The 19,121-nt window shown below is 38.8% G+C and overlaps 1 protein-coding gene across 1 annotated transcript in view; it reads left to right on the forward strand.

The window, feature by feature from the left end:
• Positions 1-17,458, forward strand: part of PKP2 (plakophilin 2) — a 110,089-nt gene extending 92,631 nt beyond the window's left edge. Inside the window, exons 10-13 of the mRNA XM_033222454.1 lie at positions 5,915-6,068; positions 11,858-12,047; positions 15,480-15,567; positions 15,719-17,458. Coding sequence (XP_033078345.1) covers positions 5,915-6,068; positions 11,858-12,047; positions 15,480-15,567; positions 15,719-15,787 — 501 coding nt within the window. The 3' untranslated portion in view covers positions 15,788-17,458. The remainder of the gene's footprint in view (positions 1-5,914; positions 6,069-11,857; positions 12,048-15,479; positions 15,568-15,718) is intronic.
• Positions 17,459-19,121: the final 1,663 nt, after the last annotated feature.

Below are 19,121 nucleotides of genomic sequence, written 5' to 3' on the forward strand. Positions count from 1 at the left end.
GTAAAGAGATGGAACCTGCAACTGATTGGGGTACCTGAAAGAGATAGGGAGAACAGAACCAAGTTGGAAAACATACTTTAGGATATCATCCCAATAGAATTTCCCAAACCTAGCAAGACAGGCCAGCATTCAAATTAAGGAAATGGAGAGAACTCCAGTAGGATACTCTATGAGAAGATCATCTCCAAGACACATACTTATCAGATTCTAGGTCAAAATGAAAGAATAAATGTTACGGGCAGCCAGAGAGAAAGGCCAGATCACTTACAAGGTAAGCCCATCAGACTAACAGCAGACTTCTCAGCAGAAATCCTACAAGCCAGAAGAGATTGGGGGCCAATATTTAAAATTCTTAAAAGAATTTCCAACACAGAATTTCATTTTCAGCCAAACTAAGCTTCATAAACAAAAGAGAAATAAGATCCTTTGCAGACAAGCAAATGCTGACGGAATTCATCAATACAAGGCCTACCTTGCAAAAGCTCCTGAAAGAAGCACTAAATATGGAAAGGAAAAACCATTACCAGCCACTATGAAAACACATTGAAGTACACAGACCAGTGACACTATGAAGCAACCACATAAACAAGTCTGCAAAATTACCAGTTAGCATCATGATGACAGGACCAAATTCACACATAACAATACTAGCCTTAAATGTAAATGGGCTAAATGCACCAACTAAAAGACACAGAATGGCAAGCTGGATAAACAACCAAACCCCATTGGTGTCCTGTCTTCCATCTCACATGCAAAGACACACTTAGGCTCAAAATAAAGAGATAGAGGAAAATTTACCAAGCAAGTGGAAAACAGAAAAAAGCAAGGGTTGCAATCCTAGTTCTGACAAAACAGACTTTAAACCAATAAAGATCAAAAAAAGACAAAGAGGGGCATTACATAATGGTAAAGGGTTCAATTCATCAAGAAGAGTTAACTCAGCTCTGGATCAAGCAGACCTGATATCTACAGAACTCTCCACCAAAAAATAGCAGAATATTCATTCCCCTCCTCACCCTATAGCACTTACCCAAAACTTGTTCATATAATTAGAAGTAAAACACTCCCTAGCAAATGCAAAAGAACCGAAATCATAGGAAACCATCTCTCAGATGACAGTGCAACCAAATTAGAACTCAAGATTAAGAAATTCACTCAAAACTACACAAGTACATAGAAATTGAACAGCCTGCTCCTGAATTACTTGTGGATAAATAGTGAAATTAAGACAGAAGTCAAGAAGTGATTTGAAATTAATGAGAACAAACAGACAGTGTACCAGAATCTCTGGGACACAGCTAAAACAGTGTTAAGAGGGAAATTTGTAATCCTAAATGCCCAGATCAATAAGCTAGAAAGATCTCAAGGTGGCCAGGCACGGTGGCTCATGCCTGTAATCCCAGCACTTTGGGAGGCCGAGGTGGGCAGATCACAAGGTCAGGAGATAGAGACCATCCTGGCTAACAAGGTGAAACCCTGTCTTTACTAAAAATACAAAAATTAGCCGGATGTGGTGGTGGGCACCTGTAGTTCCAGCTACTTGGGAGCCTGAGGCAGGAGAATGGCGTGAACCCAGGAGGCAGAGCTTGCAGTGAGCCGAGATTGTGCCACTACACTCCAGCCTGGGCAACAGAATGAGACTCCATCTCAAAAAAAAAGAAAAAAAAAAGATCTCAAGGTAACAACCTAACATCACAACTAAAAGAACTAGAGAACCAAGAGCAAACAAACCCCAAGGCAAGAAATAGCCAAGATCAGAGTGGAACCGAAGGAGATACAGACACACACACAAAAAACCCTCCAAAAAATCAACAAATTCAGGAGCTGTTTTTTTGAAAAAAAAAAAATTAATAAAATGATCTGCTAGCTAGACTAATAGAAAAGAGAGAAGAATCAAATAACACAATCAGAAATGATAAGGGGGATATCACCACTGACCCCACAGAAATACATACAACCATCAGAGAATACTATAAATACCTCTATACGCATAAACTAGAAGATCTAGGAAAACATGGACAAACTTCTGGACACATACATCTTCTCCAGACTGAACCAAGAAGAAATCGAATCCCTTAATAGACCAATAATGAGTTCTAAAATTGAGGTGGTAATAAATAGACTACCAACCACAAAAAACCCAGGACCAGATAGATTTACAGCTGAAATCTGCCAGAGGTACAAAGAAGAGTGGGTACCATTTCTACTGAAACTATTCCAAAAAATTGAAAAGGAAGAACTCCTCCTTAACTTATTGTATGAGACCAGCATCATCCTGATACCAAAACCTGGCAGGGATATAACAACAAAAAAAGAAAACTTCAGGCCAATATCCCTGACAAACATCGATACAAAAATCCTCGGTAAAATACTGGCAAACTGAATCTAGCAGCATGTCAAAAAGCGTATCTACCACCGTCAAGTGGGTTTCATCACTGGGCTGCAAGGTTGGTTCAACATTTGCAGATCAATAAATGTGATCCATCACATAAACAGAACTACAGACAAAAACCACATGATCTCAATAGATGCAGAAAAGGCCTTTGATAAAATTCAGCATCCCTTCAAAGTAAAAGCTCTCAATAAACTACTGCCCAAAGTAATTTATAGATTCAATGCTATCCCCATTAAACTACCATTAACATTCTTCACAGAATTAGAAAAAAAACTATTTTAAAATTCATATGGAATTGAAAAAGAGCCGAATAGCCAAGACCATCTTAAGCAAAAAGGTCAAAGCTAGAGGCATCATGCTACCTGACTTCAAACTGTATTACAAAGCTACCATAACCAAAACAGCATGGTACTGGTACAAAAGCAGACACATAGACCAGTGGAATTCAATAGAGAACTCAGAAATAAGACTGCACACCTACAGCAATCTGATCTTCAGCAAACCTGACAAAAGCAAGCAATGGGAAAAGGATTCCCTATTTAATAAACCGTGCTGGGTGAACTGGCTAGTCAAATGCAGAAAATTGAAAGTGGACCCCTTCCTTACACTTTATACAAAAATTAACTCAAGATAGAGACTTAAATGTAAAACCCAAAACTATAAAAACCCTAGAAGAAAATCTAGGCAATACCATTCAGGACATAGGCAACGGCAAAGATTTCATGACAAAAACACCAAAAGCAATAGCAATGAAAGCAAAAATTGACAAATGGGATGCAGTGAAACTAAAGAGCTTCTGCACAGCAAAAGAAACTATCATCAGAGTGAACAGACAACCTAGAGAATGGGAGAAAGTGTTTACAGTCTATCTGCCTGACAAAGGTCTAATATCCAGCGTCTACAAGGAACCTAAACAAATTTACAAGACAAAAACAAAAAAAAAAACATTAAAAAGTGGACAAAGGACATGAACAGACTCTTCTCAAAGGAAGACATACATGTGGTTAACAAACGTGAAAAAAAAGTTCAACATCACTGATCGTTAGAAAAATGCAAATCAGAACCACTGTGAGATACCATCTCATGCCAGTCAGAATGGTAATTATTAAAAAGTCAGAAAAACAACAGAAGCTGATGAGGTTGCAGAGAAAAAGTAACGCTTTTCCACCATTGGTGGGAGTGCAAATTAGTTCAATCATTGTGGAAAACAGTGTGGTGATTTCTCAAAGATCTAGAGGCAGAAATACCATTTGACCCAGCAGTTTCATTGTTGGGTATATACTCAAAGGAATATAAATCACTCTCATATAAAGATACATGAATGTGTGTGTTCATTGCAGCACTGTTCACAATAGCAAAGACATGGAATCAATGCAAATGCCCATCAGTGATAGACTGAATAAAGAAAATGTCATACATACACACCATGGAATACTGTGCAGCCATAAAAAGGAACGAGATCATGTCCTTTGCAGGGACGTAGATGGAGATGGAAGCCGTTATCCTTGGCAAACAGAAAGCCAAGCACCACATGGCCTCACTTATAAGTGGGAGCTGAACAATGGGAACACATGGATACTTGGTGGGGAACAGCACACACTGGGGCCTGTTGGGGACTTGGGGGGATGAGGGAGAGCATCAGGAAGAATAGCTAATGTGTGCTGGGCTAGGTGATGGGATGATCTGTGCAGCAAACCACTGTGGTACACATTAACCTATGTAACAAACCTACACATCCTACACGTGTACCCCTGAACTTAAAAGTTGAATAAAAAACCATTGTTAATGAGGCAGATGACTCTAGAGGCAACATTTTGCAGAACCACCCAACAGAATGCCCCCTCATCCCTAAAGGACCCAGTTCCTCATCCCTCAATTGCTTTTCATGTTTCTTCTCACTGGAAAAAAACAAACAAAAAACAGTAGACAATAACCTTTCCATCAAAACACAGCATGGTAGTTAGAGACAGAGAGCCTGCCGTTGTCTGTTGCTGTTAGACAGCTGAGACAGGTATTCCGGTGATGCTACTGTGCTGCCTAGTTACCTGAACACATTTTTTTTTTAACTGTTTTAATGGCATACCATATTTTTAACTATTGAGTACATGTGTAAGAAAATGATAGCCTATCGTAGCATATGAATTCAGAGTCAGGAATTCATGGTGATGCCAAACAACCACAGATTGTCCATGTGGGTGGCTGAGATAGTGACACCTTTGCTTTCTGATGGTTCCATGTATACAAACTATTTCATGCGTAGAATTATTACAAATATTGTATAAAATGACCTCCAGGCTATGAGTATAAGGTGCATATGAAAGATAAATGAATGTCATGTTTAGACTTAGTTCTATCTATCCCCAAGATATCCCCAAGATATTTCATTGTACATTTGCAAATCTTCCAAAATCTGAAAAAAACCCAAAACAGTTCTGGTCTCAAGCATTTCAGATAAGGGATATTCAATCTGTATGGCTAAATTCTACCAAGCCCAAAAGAAGAGATTATTCTTGTATTACACAAACAGCTAAAGGAGATAGAAAAAGATTAAATACTACCCAACTAACTTAATGATGTTAGTATAACCTTGATTCTAAAAGTGAAAAGGGTAGTACAAGGAAAAGGTTAATCCATTTTATTTATAAACACAGATGCAAAAAAAGTAATAACGTAATTAAATCCAACATTGCATTGCATTACATTTATTTGTTTGTTTGCTTGTTGAGACAGAGTGTTGCTCTGTCACTCAGGCTGGAGTGCAGTGGCACAATCTTGGCTCTCTGCCACCTCTGTCTCCCAGGTTCAAGCGATTCTCCTGCCTCAGCCTCTTGAGTAGCTGGGATTACAGGCACGCACCACCATACCTGGCTAATATTTTTGTATTTTTTAGTAGAGACAGGGTTTCACCATGTTGGCCAGGCTGGTCTTGAACTCCTGGCCTCAGGTGATCCGCCAGCTTTGGCCTCCCAAAGTGCTGGGATTACAGGTGTGAGCCACCACGCCCAGCCCCAAGATTGCATTTTAATGTACTGAATAGTTTTTATCTAGTAATTGACTTGAAAACCTAATTTAGACTAGTTTCATCACAGTTCTAATTTTTAAAACATCTTCAGCCGGGCATAGTGGCTCACTCCTGTAATTCCAACACTTTGGGAGGCTGAGGCAGGTGGATCACCTGAGTCAGGAGTTTGAGACCAGCATGGCCAACATGATAAAACACCATCTCTACCAAAAGTACAGAAAAATTAGCTGGGTGTGGTGGCACACACCTGTAATCCCAGCTACTCCAGGGGCTGAGGCAGGAGAATCACTTGAACCTGGGAGGTGGAGGTTGTGGTGAACTGAGATCACATCACTGCATTCCAGCCTGGGTGACAGAGAGAGACTCCGTCTCAAAATAAATAAATAAAATAAAAATAAAATAAAACATTTTCATCAACCTCTGGTAATCTACAGAAAACTTAATATTATCATGAAATCAAACACAATAGCACTTATAAGATGTGTCTCACAAAACAGATGCCGACGTCAGTGGCTCAGGCAGTTGTCCAGAAGGAAAATGGCCTGCAGCACACCCGAAAGATGCTGCATGTCGGTGACCTAAGTGTGAAAAAGACAGCCATCTCGCTGCTAAGAAATCTGTCCCGGAATCTTTCTCTGCAGAATGAAATTGGTGAGTCGGTATAAGTATCCATGTGTAATATGTACATGCTGAAGATACAATGCTATGAAACATTGTCTGTATCCCCTCCAGTTCACAAAGATGCACTGGACTGGAAATGGGAGTAAGGAGTAGGTGATAAACCGGCCTGCCTTTTCTGCTACCAGGTATCACAAAGAGGCTTTCTCGGTGGATCTCACCAGAGATTTTTTTAAATACCCAACATTTTTTAAAAAATTACTACAAAAGAAAAATTTTAGAGCATACTAATAATTAACAAGATAAGTAATACTGTTGATATTTTTCACTGGGTGGCACCCTCAGTCACACCATCCAATGAAGTCTTTCTAATCCATATAGTTGTCTTTCAGAATGTTCTCTCTGTGGCTCTCTTAAGCACCATAATTCTAGAACATTTGAAAAACACATGTAATGGTAGTTTACATTAGTAGTTTGGCAGTGCGTTGGACTATTAAAAAAATGGATAAGCAGATAATCACAATATAAAGACAAAAAAGGAGTCACTGAATATAGCAAATTTGGCATCTTTTTTTGGGTAACTGCGATGAGACGTATTTTGCCTTTGACTGTATTATTGACAGAGATGATAATGGTGTTACATTATCAAATAACATAATTTTTTATTTATTTGCTTATACCAAGAAGTATGTGATAAATGTTTGTTGTATCAAATAGAAAATTACAAAATGAGATGATAGAAAGATAATGCTAAAATTAAACATGCTTCGTAATGCTCTATAAATAGGTCGTTTCTAACAACTCAAACTCAGTTTTTCACATTTCACAAAAAATATAAACAATATTTTGCTTGTTTTAATGGATTAGATTTTTAAATATGCACACATATAGCCCCAGAGATATTAAAGGCTGCAGTTATGTTTTAGTAATGTCATTTTCAAAGCCAGCCAGCAGCACATTTGACAGGAGGTTTTATACAATGGTTTCATGCTCATTATGAGTAGAGACAACCTGGAACATTCTCAGTGAATCTGAAAGAGACCTCGCCATAGGCACTCTCAAAATTATTAAAATGCTCTCCCCGTGGTCTTTTGTGCTGAACTTCAATAGAGGTGTATTATCCTTCCCTTTTTTGTTCTTTTCCCAAATGAAAAATTGACTCCATCTTTAAAACACCACCAAGGTAAATAATGGCACTGTACACATTAAGCATGTACCTTCAGGGCAGAAATGCTGTTGGCCTCAGGCTCTGCAGTCCCCTAAATGTTGGGAAGGTATAGCCGTAGCCACCTGGTTTATAGTAGATGATTCTGTTGATACACTTCACTTTAAGTATAACAGAGAGAAGAGGCTTCAGCAAGATAAATGCAATTTTAAAATTCCAAATTGGCTTCATGTCAAATATATAAGTAAAAGGACTTCTCTTAATTCCGAATTTTAATAGCCAGACATAAGTGAAAATCATCTTGAACATACGCTTTGTGTTTCTCACCAGAGCTTTCTAAGCCAGGTAACTTTCCCTGTTCTCACCTGCAATAAAGTTGTTACATTTTACTTACATCTAGAGAAATAAACTTGAAACTTACATTTTTTCAAAAACATAAAGATAGGCAATGGGGCATGGTAACAGAATAACAGATTTCACACAGAAGACGCAGGTATGTATCTCACAGTGCTACTTTGCCAGTCAAGGCCTTTCATTCTATAGTTTAACTTATTAAAAGGAGGAAGCCTTCTGATAATAGCATCCATTGAGAGCTTACCACATGCGCAGTACTATAATACACTTAACATGCATTGATTCATTCCCTCAAAATAACCCTGTGACATAGACATTATTATCTCACATTGCAACTTAGGGAAAAACAAACAGAGACGTTAAATAGCTTGCTTAGGCCATAGAACCATAAAGTAGCAGAACCAGGACTGAAACTAAAGCCCTCTGGCTTTAGATGAACAGTGAGCTCTCCACAGTATGCTGTGTGCTTGAACCACAGTCAAAAAGAAAGAGTTCAGGCCTGTGAGCAGAAGGTATGTCTTACCTGTCAATCAGGTCCAGGTATTATGATGACATATCATTCAGTGCCTTTTATTGAGTACTTGTCCATTTCAGGAATAATGATCAATGCTGGAAACACAGAAATAAGTAAGATAATTGGCTTCAAGGAACCCACAGTGTCATTTGAGGTTGAGACAGTCACACAATTCATTACAATCCAGTATTACAGAGAGAGAAATGTGCTTCAAGATGCCATGTGAACACAGATGAAGGCACACAATAAAATTAGGCAGTATTTGTTAATTCCTGATCAATGCAACACATATTCGGGAACTTTGGGGATCAGCAAAAGCAAAAGATGCATGCTTTCTGTCTTTTAAGAAGAGTCTAAAGTGGTTAGAGGAAAAAGAGGAAAACATACATGAAAATAACTATTACAAAAAGTTTAAGCACAAGTTCGCATTGACCAAAATATGTACCATAGAACAAGTTCCAGTGGACTTGTCAAATAGTAATACCTTTTTAAATTGTCCAATAAATTTTTGGGTACAGGTGGTGTTTGGTTACATGGATAAGTTATTTAGTGATGATTTCTGAGATGTTGGTGCACCTGTCACCTGAGGAGTGCACACTGTACCCATTGTGTAGTCTTTTATCCCTCACCCCTTCCTACCTTTCCCCCAAGTCCCCAAAATCCACTATATCACTTATTCCTTTGCATCCTCATAGCTTAGCTCCCACTTATAAGTGAGAATACAATATTTGGTTTTCCATTCCTGAGTTATTTCACTTAGAATAGTGGTCTCTAATTTCATCCAATTTAGCCGCAAAGGCCATTATGTCTTTCTTTTTAATGGCTGAGTAGTATTCCATGGTGTATGTATACCACATTTTCTGTATCCACTCATTGGTTGATTGGCTCCATATTTTGCAGTTGTGAATTGTGTTGCTATACACATGCATGTACAAGTGTCTTTTTCATATAATGACTTCTTTTACTTTGGGTAGATACCCAGTAGTGGAATTGCTGGATCAAATGGTAGTTCTACTTTAGTTCCTTAAGGCATCTCCATACTGTTTTCTATAGTACTTGTACTAGTTTACATTCCCACCAGCAGTGTAGAAGTGTTCCCTTTTCACCACATCCATGCCAACATCTATTATATTTTGATTTTTAAATTATGGTCATTCTTGCAGGAGTAAGGTGGTATCTCATTGTGCTTTTAATTTGCATTTCCATGATAATTAGTAATGTTGAGCATTTTTTTCATGTTTGAAGCTTATCAAAAAAATTTTCATATGCCATTTGTATATCTTCTTTTGAGAATTGTCTATTCATGTCCTTAGCCCACTTTTTGATGGAATTATTTGGCTTTTTTCTTGCTGATTTGAGTTCCTTGTAGATTCTGGATATTAGTCCTTTGTCGAATGCAGTTTGTGAATATTTTCTCCCACTCTGTGGGTTATCTGTTTACTCTGCTGATTATTTCTTTTGCTGTGCAGAAGCTTTTTAGTTTAATTGGATCCCATTTACTTATTTTGCGTTGTGTTGCGTTTGCTTTTGGGTTCTTGGTCATGAACTCTTTGCCTAAGCCAATGTCTAGAAGAGATTTTCCATGATTATCTTCTAGAATTTTTATGGTTTCAGGTTTCAGATTTAAGTCTTTGATCCATCTTGAGTTGGTTTTTGAGTGAAAGAAGAGGATCTAGCTTTATTCTTTTACATGTGGCTTGCCAATTATCCCAGCACCATTTGTTGAATATGTTGAATAAGGTGGCCTTGCCCCACTCTGTGTTTTTGTTTGCTTTGTCAAAGATCAGTTGGCTGTAAGTATTTGGCTTTATTTCTGGGTTCTCTATTCTGTTCCATTGGTCTACGTGTCTTTTTTATTTTCTGTAGCCTAATTGTGAAAGTGACGTGTCTATTTTTTTTTAAATACCTTTCTTGTTAGTACAAAAAAAAAGCCAAACTCAAACTTACAACCAAGAAGTTATATACATAGTAGAAAAGTACATTTAAAATAGTTTATTTCTCTTTTTAGAATGGTAGTATTACTTATGTATTAAAAAACCTTGGGAAGCAAAGATTATTCATTTCTTATTTATTCACTTATTTAATTGTACTTTTTAAAATAGAGACAGGGTCTCATTATATTTTCCAGACTGGTCTCAAACTCCTGGGCTCAAGTGATCCTCCTGCCTCGGCCTTCTAAAGCGCTGGGATTACAGACATGAGCTACTGTGCCTGGCCTCAAAAATGATTTTAGTTTGGCCGGGCACGGTGGCTCATGCTTGTAATCCCAGCACTTTGGGAGGCCGAGGCAGGCAGATCACGAGGTCAGGAGATCAAGACCATCCTGGTTAACAAGGTGAAACCCCATCTCTACTAAAAATACAAAACTTAGCTGGGCATGGTGGCAGACGCCTGTAGTCCCAGCTACTCGGGAGGCTAACTCAGGAGAATGGCATGAACCCGGGAAGTACAGCTTGCAGTGAGCCGAGATCACACCACTGCACTCCAGCCTGGGCAACAGAGGGAGACTCCGTCTCAAAAAAAAAAAAAAAAAAAATGATTTTAGTTCACTATTAATACTGTTGTAGAAAAACAGCTCCTATTAACATTTTTCCTCAGGTTTCTTATGTGGGTTTTTTGGTAATATTATGTATTCTTTTCTTTTCTTTTTTTTTTGGAGACAGGGTCTCTCTCTCTGCTGCGCAGGCTGGAGTAGTGTGGCGTGATCTCTGCCCACTGCAACCTCTCCCTCCCAAGTTCAAGCAATTCTTGTGCCTCAGCCTCCTGAGTAGCTGGGACTATAGGCACAAGCAGGTGCCACCACACCCAGCTAATTTTTGTATTTTTGGTAGAGACGGGGTTTCACCGTGTTGGCCAGGCTGGTCTTGAACTCCTGACCTTAAGTGATCCACCCACCTCAGCCTCCCAAAGTGCTGGGATTACAGGTGTGAGCCACCAAACCTGGCCAATAATATGTATTTTTTATATAAATAAATATACTGATTTTTCACATACACTATTAGCATATTTTCTTTTTATTACACATGCTCCATAGATAGGTTTTGTGATGAATAATAGTCTTTGCAGGTGTGTTTTAGTTAATCATATTCCTATTATTAGGATATTCAGGCTTTTTAGTTTTTCATTTACATGTAGTACTGTCATAAAGATCTCTGTAGAAAGCTTTTTCCATTTTCAAAGTGATGTTTTTAAGATGTATTCCTAGACATGGAATTACCGAATTGAAGCAGATGAAAATGTTTTAAGTTCTTGACATTTCTGCCAAATTACATTCTGAAAAGATTTTCAATGTGCTGAGCACAGAGTATCCTCTTTTCAAATATTTTAAAGAATTTGTTATTAGGGAAATTACATCTTTCCATGTGTTGTTAACCAGCTGTGTTTCTTTTTAAGACTGTTCCTGGCCAGGTGTGGTGTCTCACGCCTGTAATCCCAGCACTTTGGGAGGCCGAGGCGGGCTGATCACAAGGTCAGGAGATTGAGAGCATCCTGGCTAACACAGTGAAACCCCCTCTCTACTAAAAATACAAAAAAATTAGCTAGGTGTGGTGGCGGGCGCCTGTAGTCCCAGCTACTCAGGAGGCTAAGGCAGGAGAATGGCGTGAACCCGGGAGGCAGAGCTTACATTGAGCAAAGATCGTGCCACTGCACTCCAGCCTGGGCACAGAACAAGACTCCGTCTCAAAAAAAAAAAAAAAAAAAAGAATGTTCGTTACCCAAAATGTATTGGGATTTTGGGATTAAGAAACAATCTTTTAAATCAGGTGTTCTTTTTTTTTCATTTTGTAGCCAAAGAAACTCTCCCCGATTTGGTTTCCATCATTCCTGACACAGTCCCAAGTACTGACCTTCTCATTGAAACTACAGCTTCTGCCTGTTACACATTGAACAACATAATCCAAAACAGTTACCAGAATGCACGGGACCTTCTAAACACTGGGGGCATCCAGAAAATTATGACCATCAGTGCAGGCGATGCGTAAGTACTTCAGCTTCTGCCCGTCAGCGGCCTCCCTTTCCCCTCACCACCCTGTGTGTAAACAGCCCAGTTATGAATGTGCAGTCAGGGTCATCATGTGCAACATGGCGGCAAACAGGACGCAAAGCCAGGCCAGATCGTCTGGCCAGCCCTCAGTGACCAGCCAAGGAAAGAACTGAAGCCACCACACCACATGCTTGTCCCTTCTCTTCTGAAGTATCGAGAGAGGGTCAGACTCCAGAGCTTCTCTTGGTAGTGCATTCCAGCATTGTATTGGCCTAATGAATTAGTTTCCCAGAGCCACAGCCGTGATTTAATAACAGCAGAATGTAGGCAAAGCAGGAGTCCTCTGGACAGATATGTGCCCTTTTCCTCACTTCCATCTTAGGAGGCAACGTCACACCAGGTGGCTTAGAAGAAGCAGTGATGGGCTGGGCACAGTGGCTCATGCCTGTAATCCCAGCACTTTGGGAGGTCCAAGCAGGTGGATCACATAGGTCAGAAGTTTGAGACCAGCCTGGCCAACATGGCAAAACCCTGTCTCCACTAAAATACAAAAATTAGCTGGATGTGGTGGTGCATGCCTGTAATTCCAGCTACTTGGAAGACTGAGGCTTGAGAATCGCTTGAGCCCAGGAGGCAGAGGTTCCAATGGGCCACGATCGTGCCACTGCACTCCAGCCTGGTTGACAGAGTGAGATTCTGTCTCAAAAAAGAAGAAAAAAAGAAGCAGCAGCAGCAGTGATGGCACAGGAGAAGCAGTGAGGGGTAGCCTGATGAGAAAGTCTTGCTTTCACAGTTTTTTCTCTGTCTTATCTCTTCCACATTTTATTCCCTTTTGAGAATAGAAGGTCCAATGCAGGTCATTCCATATCTGTGTTCCTGTTTTCAACTTTTCCCTATTAAAAAAAAAAAAAAAAAAAGTGAGGAGAATGAAAATGCTTCTTTAACCAAATTATTTCCTATTAGTTAATTTAGAGTGATGAGATTGGAAAGGGGCATGAAGATTATCTTTTTCTCTTTATACAATTCGGAATTGTTTGACTTTTTACAAATAGATACAAGTTACTTTTGTAAATAACCAAACAAGAAAAGAAATGGCCACTATAGCATACTTCTAATGAGTTACAAAGCAGATGACTTCATCTGTACTGAAGAAACGTGTGCTTGGTTGTTCAGGGATGTACATGTCACCTCCACCACAGCCCACCCAAGTTACGTCCCTTCTACCCTGCAGCCCCACTTTGCATTGCACATGAGGAAGGAAGACTGCATTCAGAGTCAGATTAAAACAAGCCCCGAGCACTGGCTGGAGTGTCACTTCCCCAAGAATATTCACCTGTCGCCACAGGCTGGCAGATAGTATTGGAGTTGCTCAGTCTTTGTGGAGAGAATGAATTACTGCTGGAAAACAGAAATGAGTCTTCTTCCAAATAGTCATCCAAACTTCCAGGCAAATCACCATAAGATAGTATGATGCTCATTATTTGAGTATTCAGATATAACAATTATTGCACATGGGAATATGCAATTACTTTTGGAAACTTCTGGTAGCTTAGCAAGATAGGGGGTGAGCTACTGTTACTTGTTTATTGCCCTGAGTGTCCACTTGTGAGTCCTCACATGCCCTGTTTCAAAAACAAAAGTTAACAAGCAGCTTCTTGCCAGTGGTGTCTGCTGCTCTTTCCTTACTAGAGTGTTATATATCTGACCTGTCATTTGTGGGCTAGCCTGGGAACTAATTATCATTTATAACATTACATCTTTGAATAAAAGAATACAAGTATCAAACAACCAACTTATAAACAAACGTTATGAATATAACAGTCTTGGGATTTAATAACTTTTTACGCTTTTCAATATTAGAGACCCATCACTTTGATGGATTTATTTGCTCTTCAGTTATTACCAAGTGATTCTGAAAAGTCCAGGAGGTACTAACAAGTCTGTGAAGTGCTGATTTGACTGCTCCTCCCTGCCAGGCTAGTATGGAAGAGAAAGGCTTTTCACTCTTGAAGGAACACAGCATGCTCTTCTCTGTACATTTTTACACTCTCTGGTTTTGGTTTTATGTTTACAAATGCCTATGGTATGGGAGGGGGGAAACATCTTTGTTTAAAAAATAAAAACTCAGCCATGTGCTAATCAGGTGATAGAAGAGAAAGAGATACAAGGCAGCACTGATCTAAGCCTGAAGTGGGACATTTAGAATAAATTTAAAAGCAGAACATGGGCCGGGCACGGTGGCTCTCATCTGTAATTCCAGCACTATGGGAGGCCGAGGCAGGCAGATCGTGAGGTCAGGAGATTGAGACCACCGTGGCTAACATGGTGAAACCCGGTCTCTACTAAAAATACAAAAAATTAGCCGGGCGTGGTGTTGGACACTTGTAGTCCCAGCTGCTCAGGAGGCTGAGGCAAGTGAATCGCTTGAACCTGGGAGGCGGAGCTTGCAGTGAGCCGAGATGGCACCACTGCACTCCAACCTGGGTGACACAGACTCCATCTCAAAAAAAAAAACAGAATATGAAATACTAAGTACAGTTCAAGTGCAGTGGTCACTTGGATTTATAGCAGGAACAAGTTTTCCATTTGCTCTATACAGAAACGTAAAGAGATTTTGAAACTGCTTTAACAGGGGCTGCCACAAGAATTTATTTTATTGACTTGAAAAATTACTCCTACCATTCATGGTGTCACAAAATCATATGTATTTTTCAGTCATGCTTTCATGCATTTTTATTCTATAAACATACATTATAACCATACAAATATAGATTCTATTCTATAAATAATTCAAGAATTTATAACATATCTAAAGATATATTCCTTATAAATATCAGGGATTTTTCTCTATAAACTACTTTGCTTATTTTATTATTATTATTATTATTATTATTATTATTATTATTATTTTGAGACGGAGTCTAACTCTGTCACCAGGCTGGAGTGCAGTGGCGCGATCTCAGCTCACTGCAACCTCCGTTCCCAGGTTCAAGTGATTCTCCTGCCTCAGCTTCCCTAGTAGCTGGGATTACAGGCACACACCGCCACACCCAGCTAGATTTTGTATTTTTAGTAGAGACGGGGTTTCACTATGTTGGCCAGGATGGTCTCGATCTCCTGACCTCGTGATCTACCCACCTTGGCCTCCCAAAAGTGCTGGGATTACAGGCATGAGCCACCCCGCCTGGCCTATAAACTATTTATTTATTAGCACTGTGCTAGTGGTTTAAAAAGAAAACAAAAACAAATATGGTCCCCTCCTTCCAGAGTTTGCTGCCTAATTGTCTGGTCACCGAGTGGTCTGACTTCATGGACGGCTCCTGGGGAGGAGCAGTTGAAGAGTGAAGGTTCTTACAGAACGCCGACAGACAGCATCCAGAAGCCTCACTCATTCTCCCCGATCTCAGAATGTCCTTTTCTTTTCAGCTATGCCTCCAACAAAGCAAGTAAAGCTGCTTCCGTCCTCCTGTACTCTCTGTGGGCACACACGGAACTCCACCATGCTTACAAGAAGGTAAGAACGTGAACAAGGAATGTGTCATAGTTAACAGAGCCAGGTAATAATGGCCCACTTGACTTGACCCTGGTAAGAAATCACTAAAAAACTGCATTTTCTTGTGTGCCAGTTTTGTTACCTTTCACGTTTCTGTTTCCTTATCCCAAAGGCTCAGTTTAAGAAGACAGATTTTGTCAACAGCCGGACTGCCAAAGCCTACCACTCCCTTAAAGACTGAGGAAAATGACAAAGTATTCTCAGCTGCAAAAATCCCCAAAGGAAAATACCTATTTTTCTACTACCCAGCCCAAGAAACCTCAAAAGCATGCCTTGTTTCTATCCTTGTCTATTTCCATGGTCCCCTGAATCCAGAAAACAAATAGAACATAATTTTATGAGTCTTCCAGAAGACTTTTGCGAGTTTGCCACCAGTAGATACTGGCCACAGGCACTACAAATAGTAGTCATTGCTATTAGAGGTTATGGTGCATGGCCTTCTGGAACCAAAATGGGAATTCATGTGGAAGGGACATTAATCCAATAAATAAGGAAAGAAGCTGTTGCATTACTGGGATTTAAAAACTTTGATTTACATTTATATTCCTTTTCCGGTTCCCATGTTTTGTCACTCGTGCACATTGCTTCACCATTGGGCCACGAGTGTAGTATTCTGCAATGTTGAAACAGAATAGAAATGATAAGAAATATCTGCAGTTATCCAGGAGAAAGTATAATGGCAAAATTATTGGTTTCTTTCTTTACTTTGTGCTTGTTTTTATCCCCTTGAGTTTTTTTTCTCTGATTTTTAAATAAACTTAAGAAATTTAGATTACAGAGTATGCATGACTATAAGAAAAAGAAATTGAGAGGAAGTGATCATGGCAAATTAAAGAAATCTTTTCCTCCCAGAACTTAAAGTAAAATAAGAAATAAATAAATAAATAAAATATTTTCCACAGAGAAAGGCAACTATGATTATAAAATTTAACATTCCCCCAAACACTCAGTGAATGAGATTTTTGCTCAGGAAATACTTTACCTATAACAATGCCATTAAATCCAAATCCCTTCTAAACAATGGCATTCCGTGTAATGCCTTTCCTGGACTTCTTTGGCCACTGCCCTGGACTAGTGGAAGAATGGACTCTATCTTTATCTGCAAGAGGAACTAAGGCCTTCTATCAGACTAACCAACCAGCCTGGGGCACTGAAAATATGAGTTACATTATCAACCAGCCCAGCTTTGCCCAGCATTTAAGAAATATCACAGAGCCACTAGATCTCATATGATCTTCTTCAAGCCATTATTTTAACTCAAGAAAACTCTAGAGAAAAAAAATGAAGAAGTCATGTTGAAGAAGAGATAAGAATGTGTCAAGACCATCCAGAAATGATATGAGAAATACTGATGTTTTAAAAGGTGACATCATCCAGCGAAAGGAATCTATATTAAATGTTATTTTAACTGCGCTATGATTAAAACCATTCATATAGAGTTAGTCTTTACAACTACTATTCTGTTATATATATATTTTTTAATCTGGCAACATTTGTCCTAAGTAAAGTAAGGAAAAAAATTCTTCAACTCCTTTGGCCAGAAAGGTGTACTAGAAAATAAATTTTGAACGTGTACTTAAGTCTTTATTGTATTTGAAACAATTTTTTTTTCAATTTTAAAAGCTGAATGAAGACAACTTAGGTTACTAACCTAGTTCAAAATGAAATTATTTAGATAACAATTTTTAAAATACTGGAGAGAATTTATATGTCTTTTTCCAGAGTTCTGATGATAAGCATTTGGAGTGCATTTATTCCTCCAGATAATAAATGTATGTTCAATAACTTTTTGTGTTTTTTAAGGCATTAATAAAGCCTTTGATGATATTAAATACAAAATGAGACAAAAGTAGTGTTGCTTGCATTGGTGTCTGTGTATATCTGATTTATTTGTGTATCTTGGAATATATGGTATGATTGACATGAAATTTGAGGATTTAACCTTGTAAACTTCAATTACTAAGGGTTTGATACTTTGTAATTACTTATATTTTCCCCCTAATTAAAATCCTAAATTTTTTACCAAGAGACATTTCCTGTAAGAATGGTGGGACTAGATGGTGACCATAAAAATGAAGACACATGCAGACGTGTTAGCTGTGGTTAGATTTTAGTATATTATTGGGTGATTCTGTGACTGTGAAAAGACAAGACTACATCTGATTTCCATGTGCTGCTTCGTCCACTCTGTTTGCAAACACCTCATTACTTTACAGTTTGTGAACACCTCTCAGGGAGGTTCTTCTGTGAATGAACAGTTTTGATCACAGGTCTATCTATAAATATGTTTGTTTTCCTATGTGTCCCAGACCTCGCCCATGCCTTCAGAGAAACTAATGGGCAAAGCTGGGCCTTTTTGTTTATTTGTGTTTATTTGTTCCAAAGGGCTGTTCTCTGTCAAGAATTCTTCATGGTCTTCTGGAATGAAGGAGGTTGCTGCCCTAGATTTCCATCACTGGAAACATTTGTTTAGATCTGATGGCAATAACCAAAGGGTTATCTGATAAAATAGACAGGCGATTAACATGTCACGTGGGAGAATAAGCAGCAGGACTAGATAAACCACTATAAAACCAATTTAATCACATTGTGAAGAAGCAATTTCTTAGAAGAAAACAGGAGATGGGAGATATATATCTGTATACACGCACACACACACACGTTTATATATAGACACCTACGTATGTGTGTGTGTGCCTATATACTATAGTTATAAAATGAGATTTCCCCTAAATAAAATGTCTAATGAATTTACTGCTTTGGAATAAGGAGGACTTCAGTATGTGTGTACATTGAACAAACTTGCAGAAGAAGCCACAAATCACAGAATCTCAGGATTAAGAGGGAATTTAGAAGGCATTTGGTCAAATCCTTCTCGAAGTATCATCTTGCATGAAAAAGACTTAGTTCTTATTAATGTGACAGAAAAGAAAAACATGCAGTCGTACACTCAACTAATTCTCAACATGACCATATAACTGGCTCTTTTCAAGACTCACTGTTGCATTAAAGTATTTCTTGTGGGAGGGAAGATAGATAAAAAAGGGAACAAACTTTTCAAAATAAAATTCTGCTTTAAGTTTCATGTTTTAGTTTATAGTACAGTTTCATCACTTATGAAGTAAATGTTAACCTTTGAAGGACTATAAGAAAAATTCTTTGTGATATGATGTTCAGGAAAGAGAGATCAAAAATCCCAAGCACTGGCATAAGAATTGTTGAAAAATATGAGAAGGGACAGTGCCGTGAAGGCCCTAGCCTGGGAGACTCAGTGAGAGGATCCAGCAGTCCTTAGCCTGAGAAGGGTGTTGTGTCACCTCTCTGTATATATTTGAAAGCCCACTGTAGTGAAGATGATAGGCTTGTTCTGGCATAGTATAGAGGATGAAACCAGGATCAATAGGTGGAGGCTATTATGAGATTAGCTTTGACAGGGTAATAGTGGACATATATTGAGTACTTCTCACAGCCTCATGAAATCATCCTTTTCTCTTTTTTTTTTTTTTGAGACACAG

The sequence above is a fragment of the Trachypithecus francoisi genome, unplaced genomic scaffold, assembly GCF_009764315.1.
Source record: "Trachypithecus francoisi isolate TF-2019V2 unplaced genomic scaffold, Tfra_2.0 Lachesis_group11, whole genome shotgun sequence".
Classification (NCBI taxonomy): Eukaryota; Metazoa; Chordata; class Mammalia; order Primates; family Cercopithecidae; genus Trachypithecus; species Trachypithecus francoisi.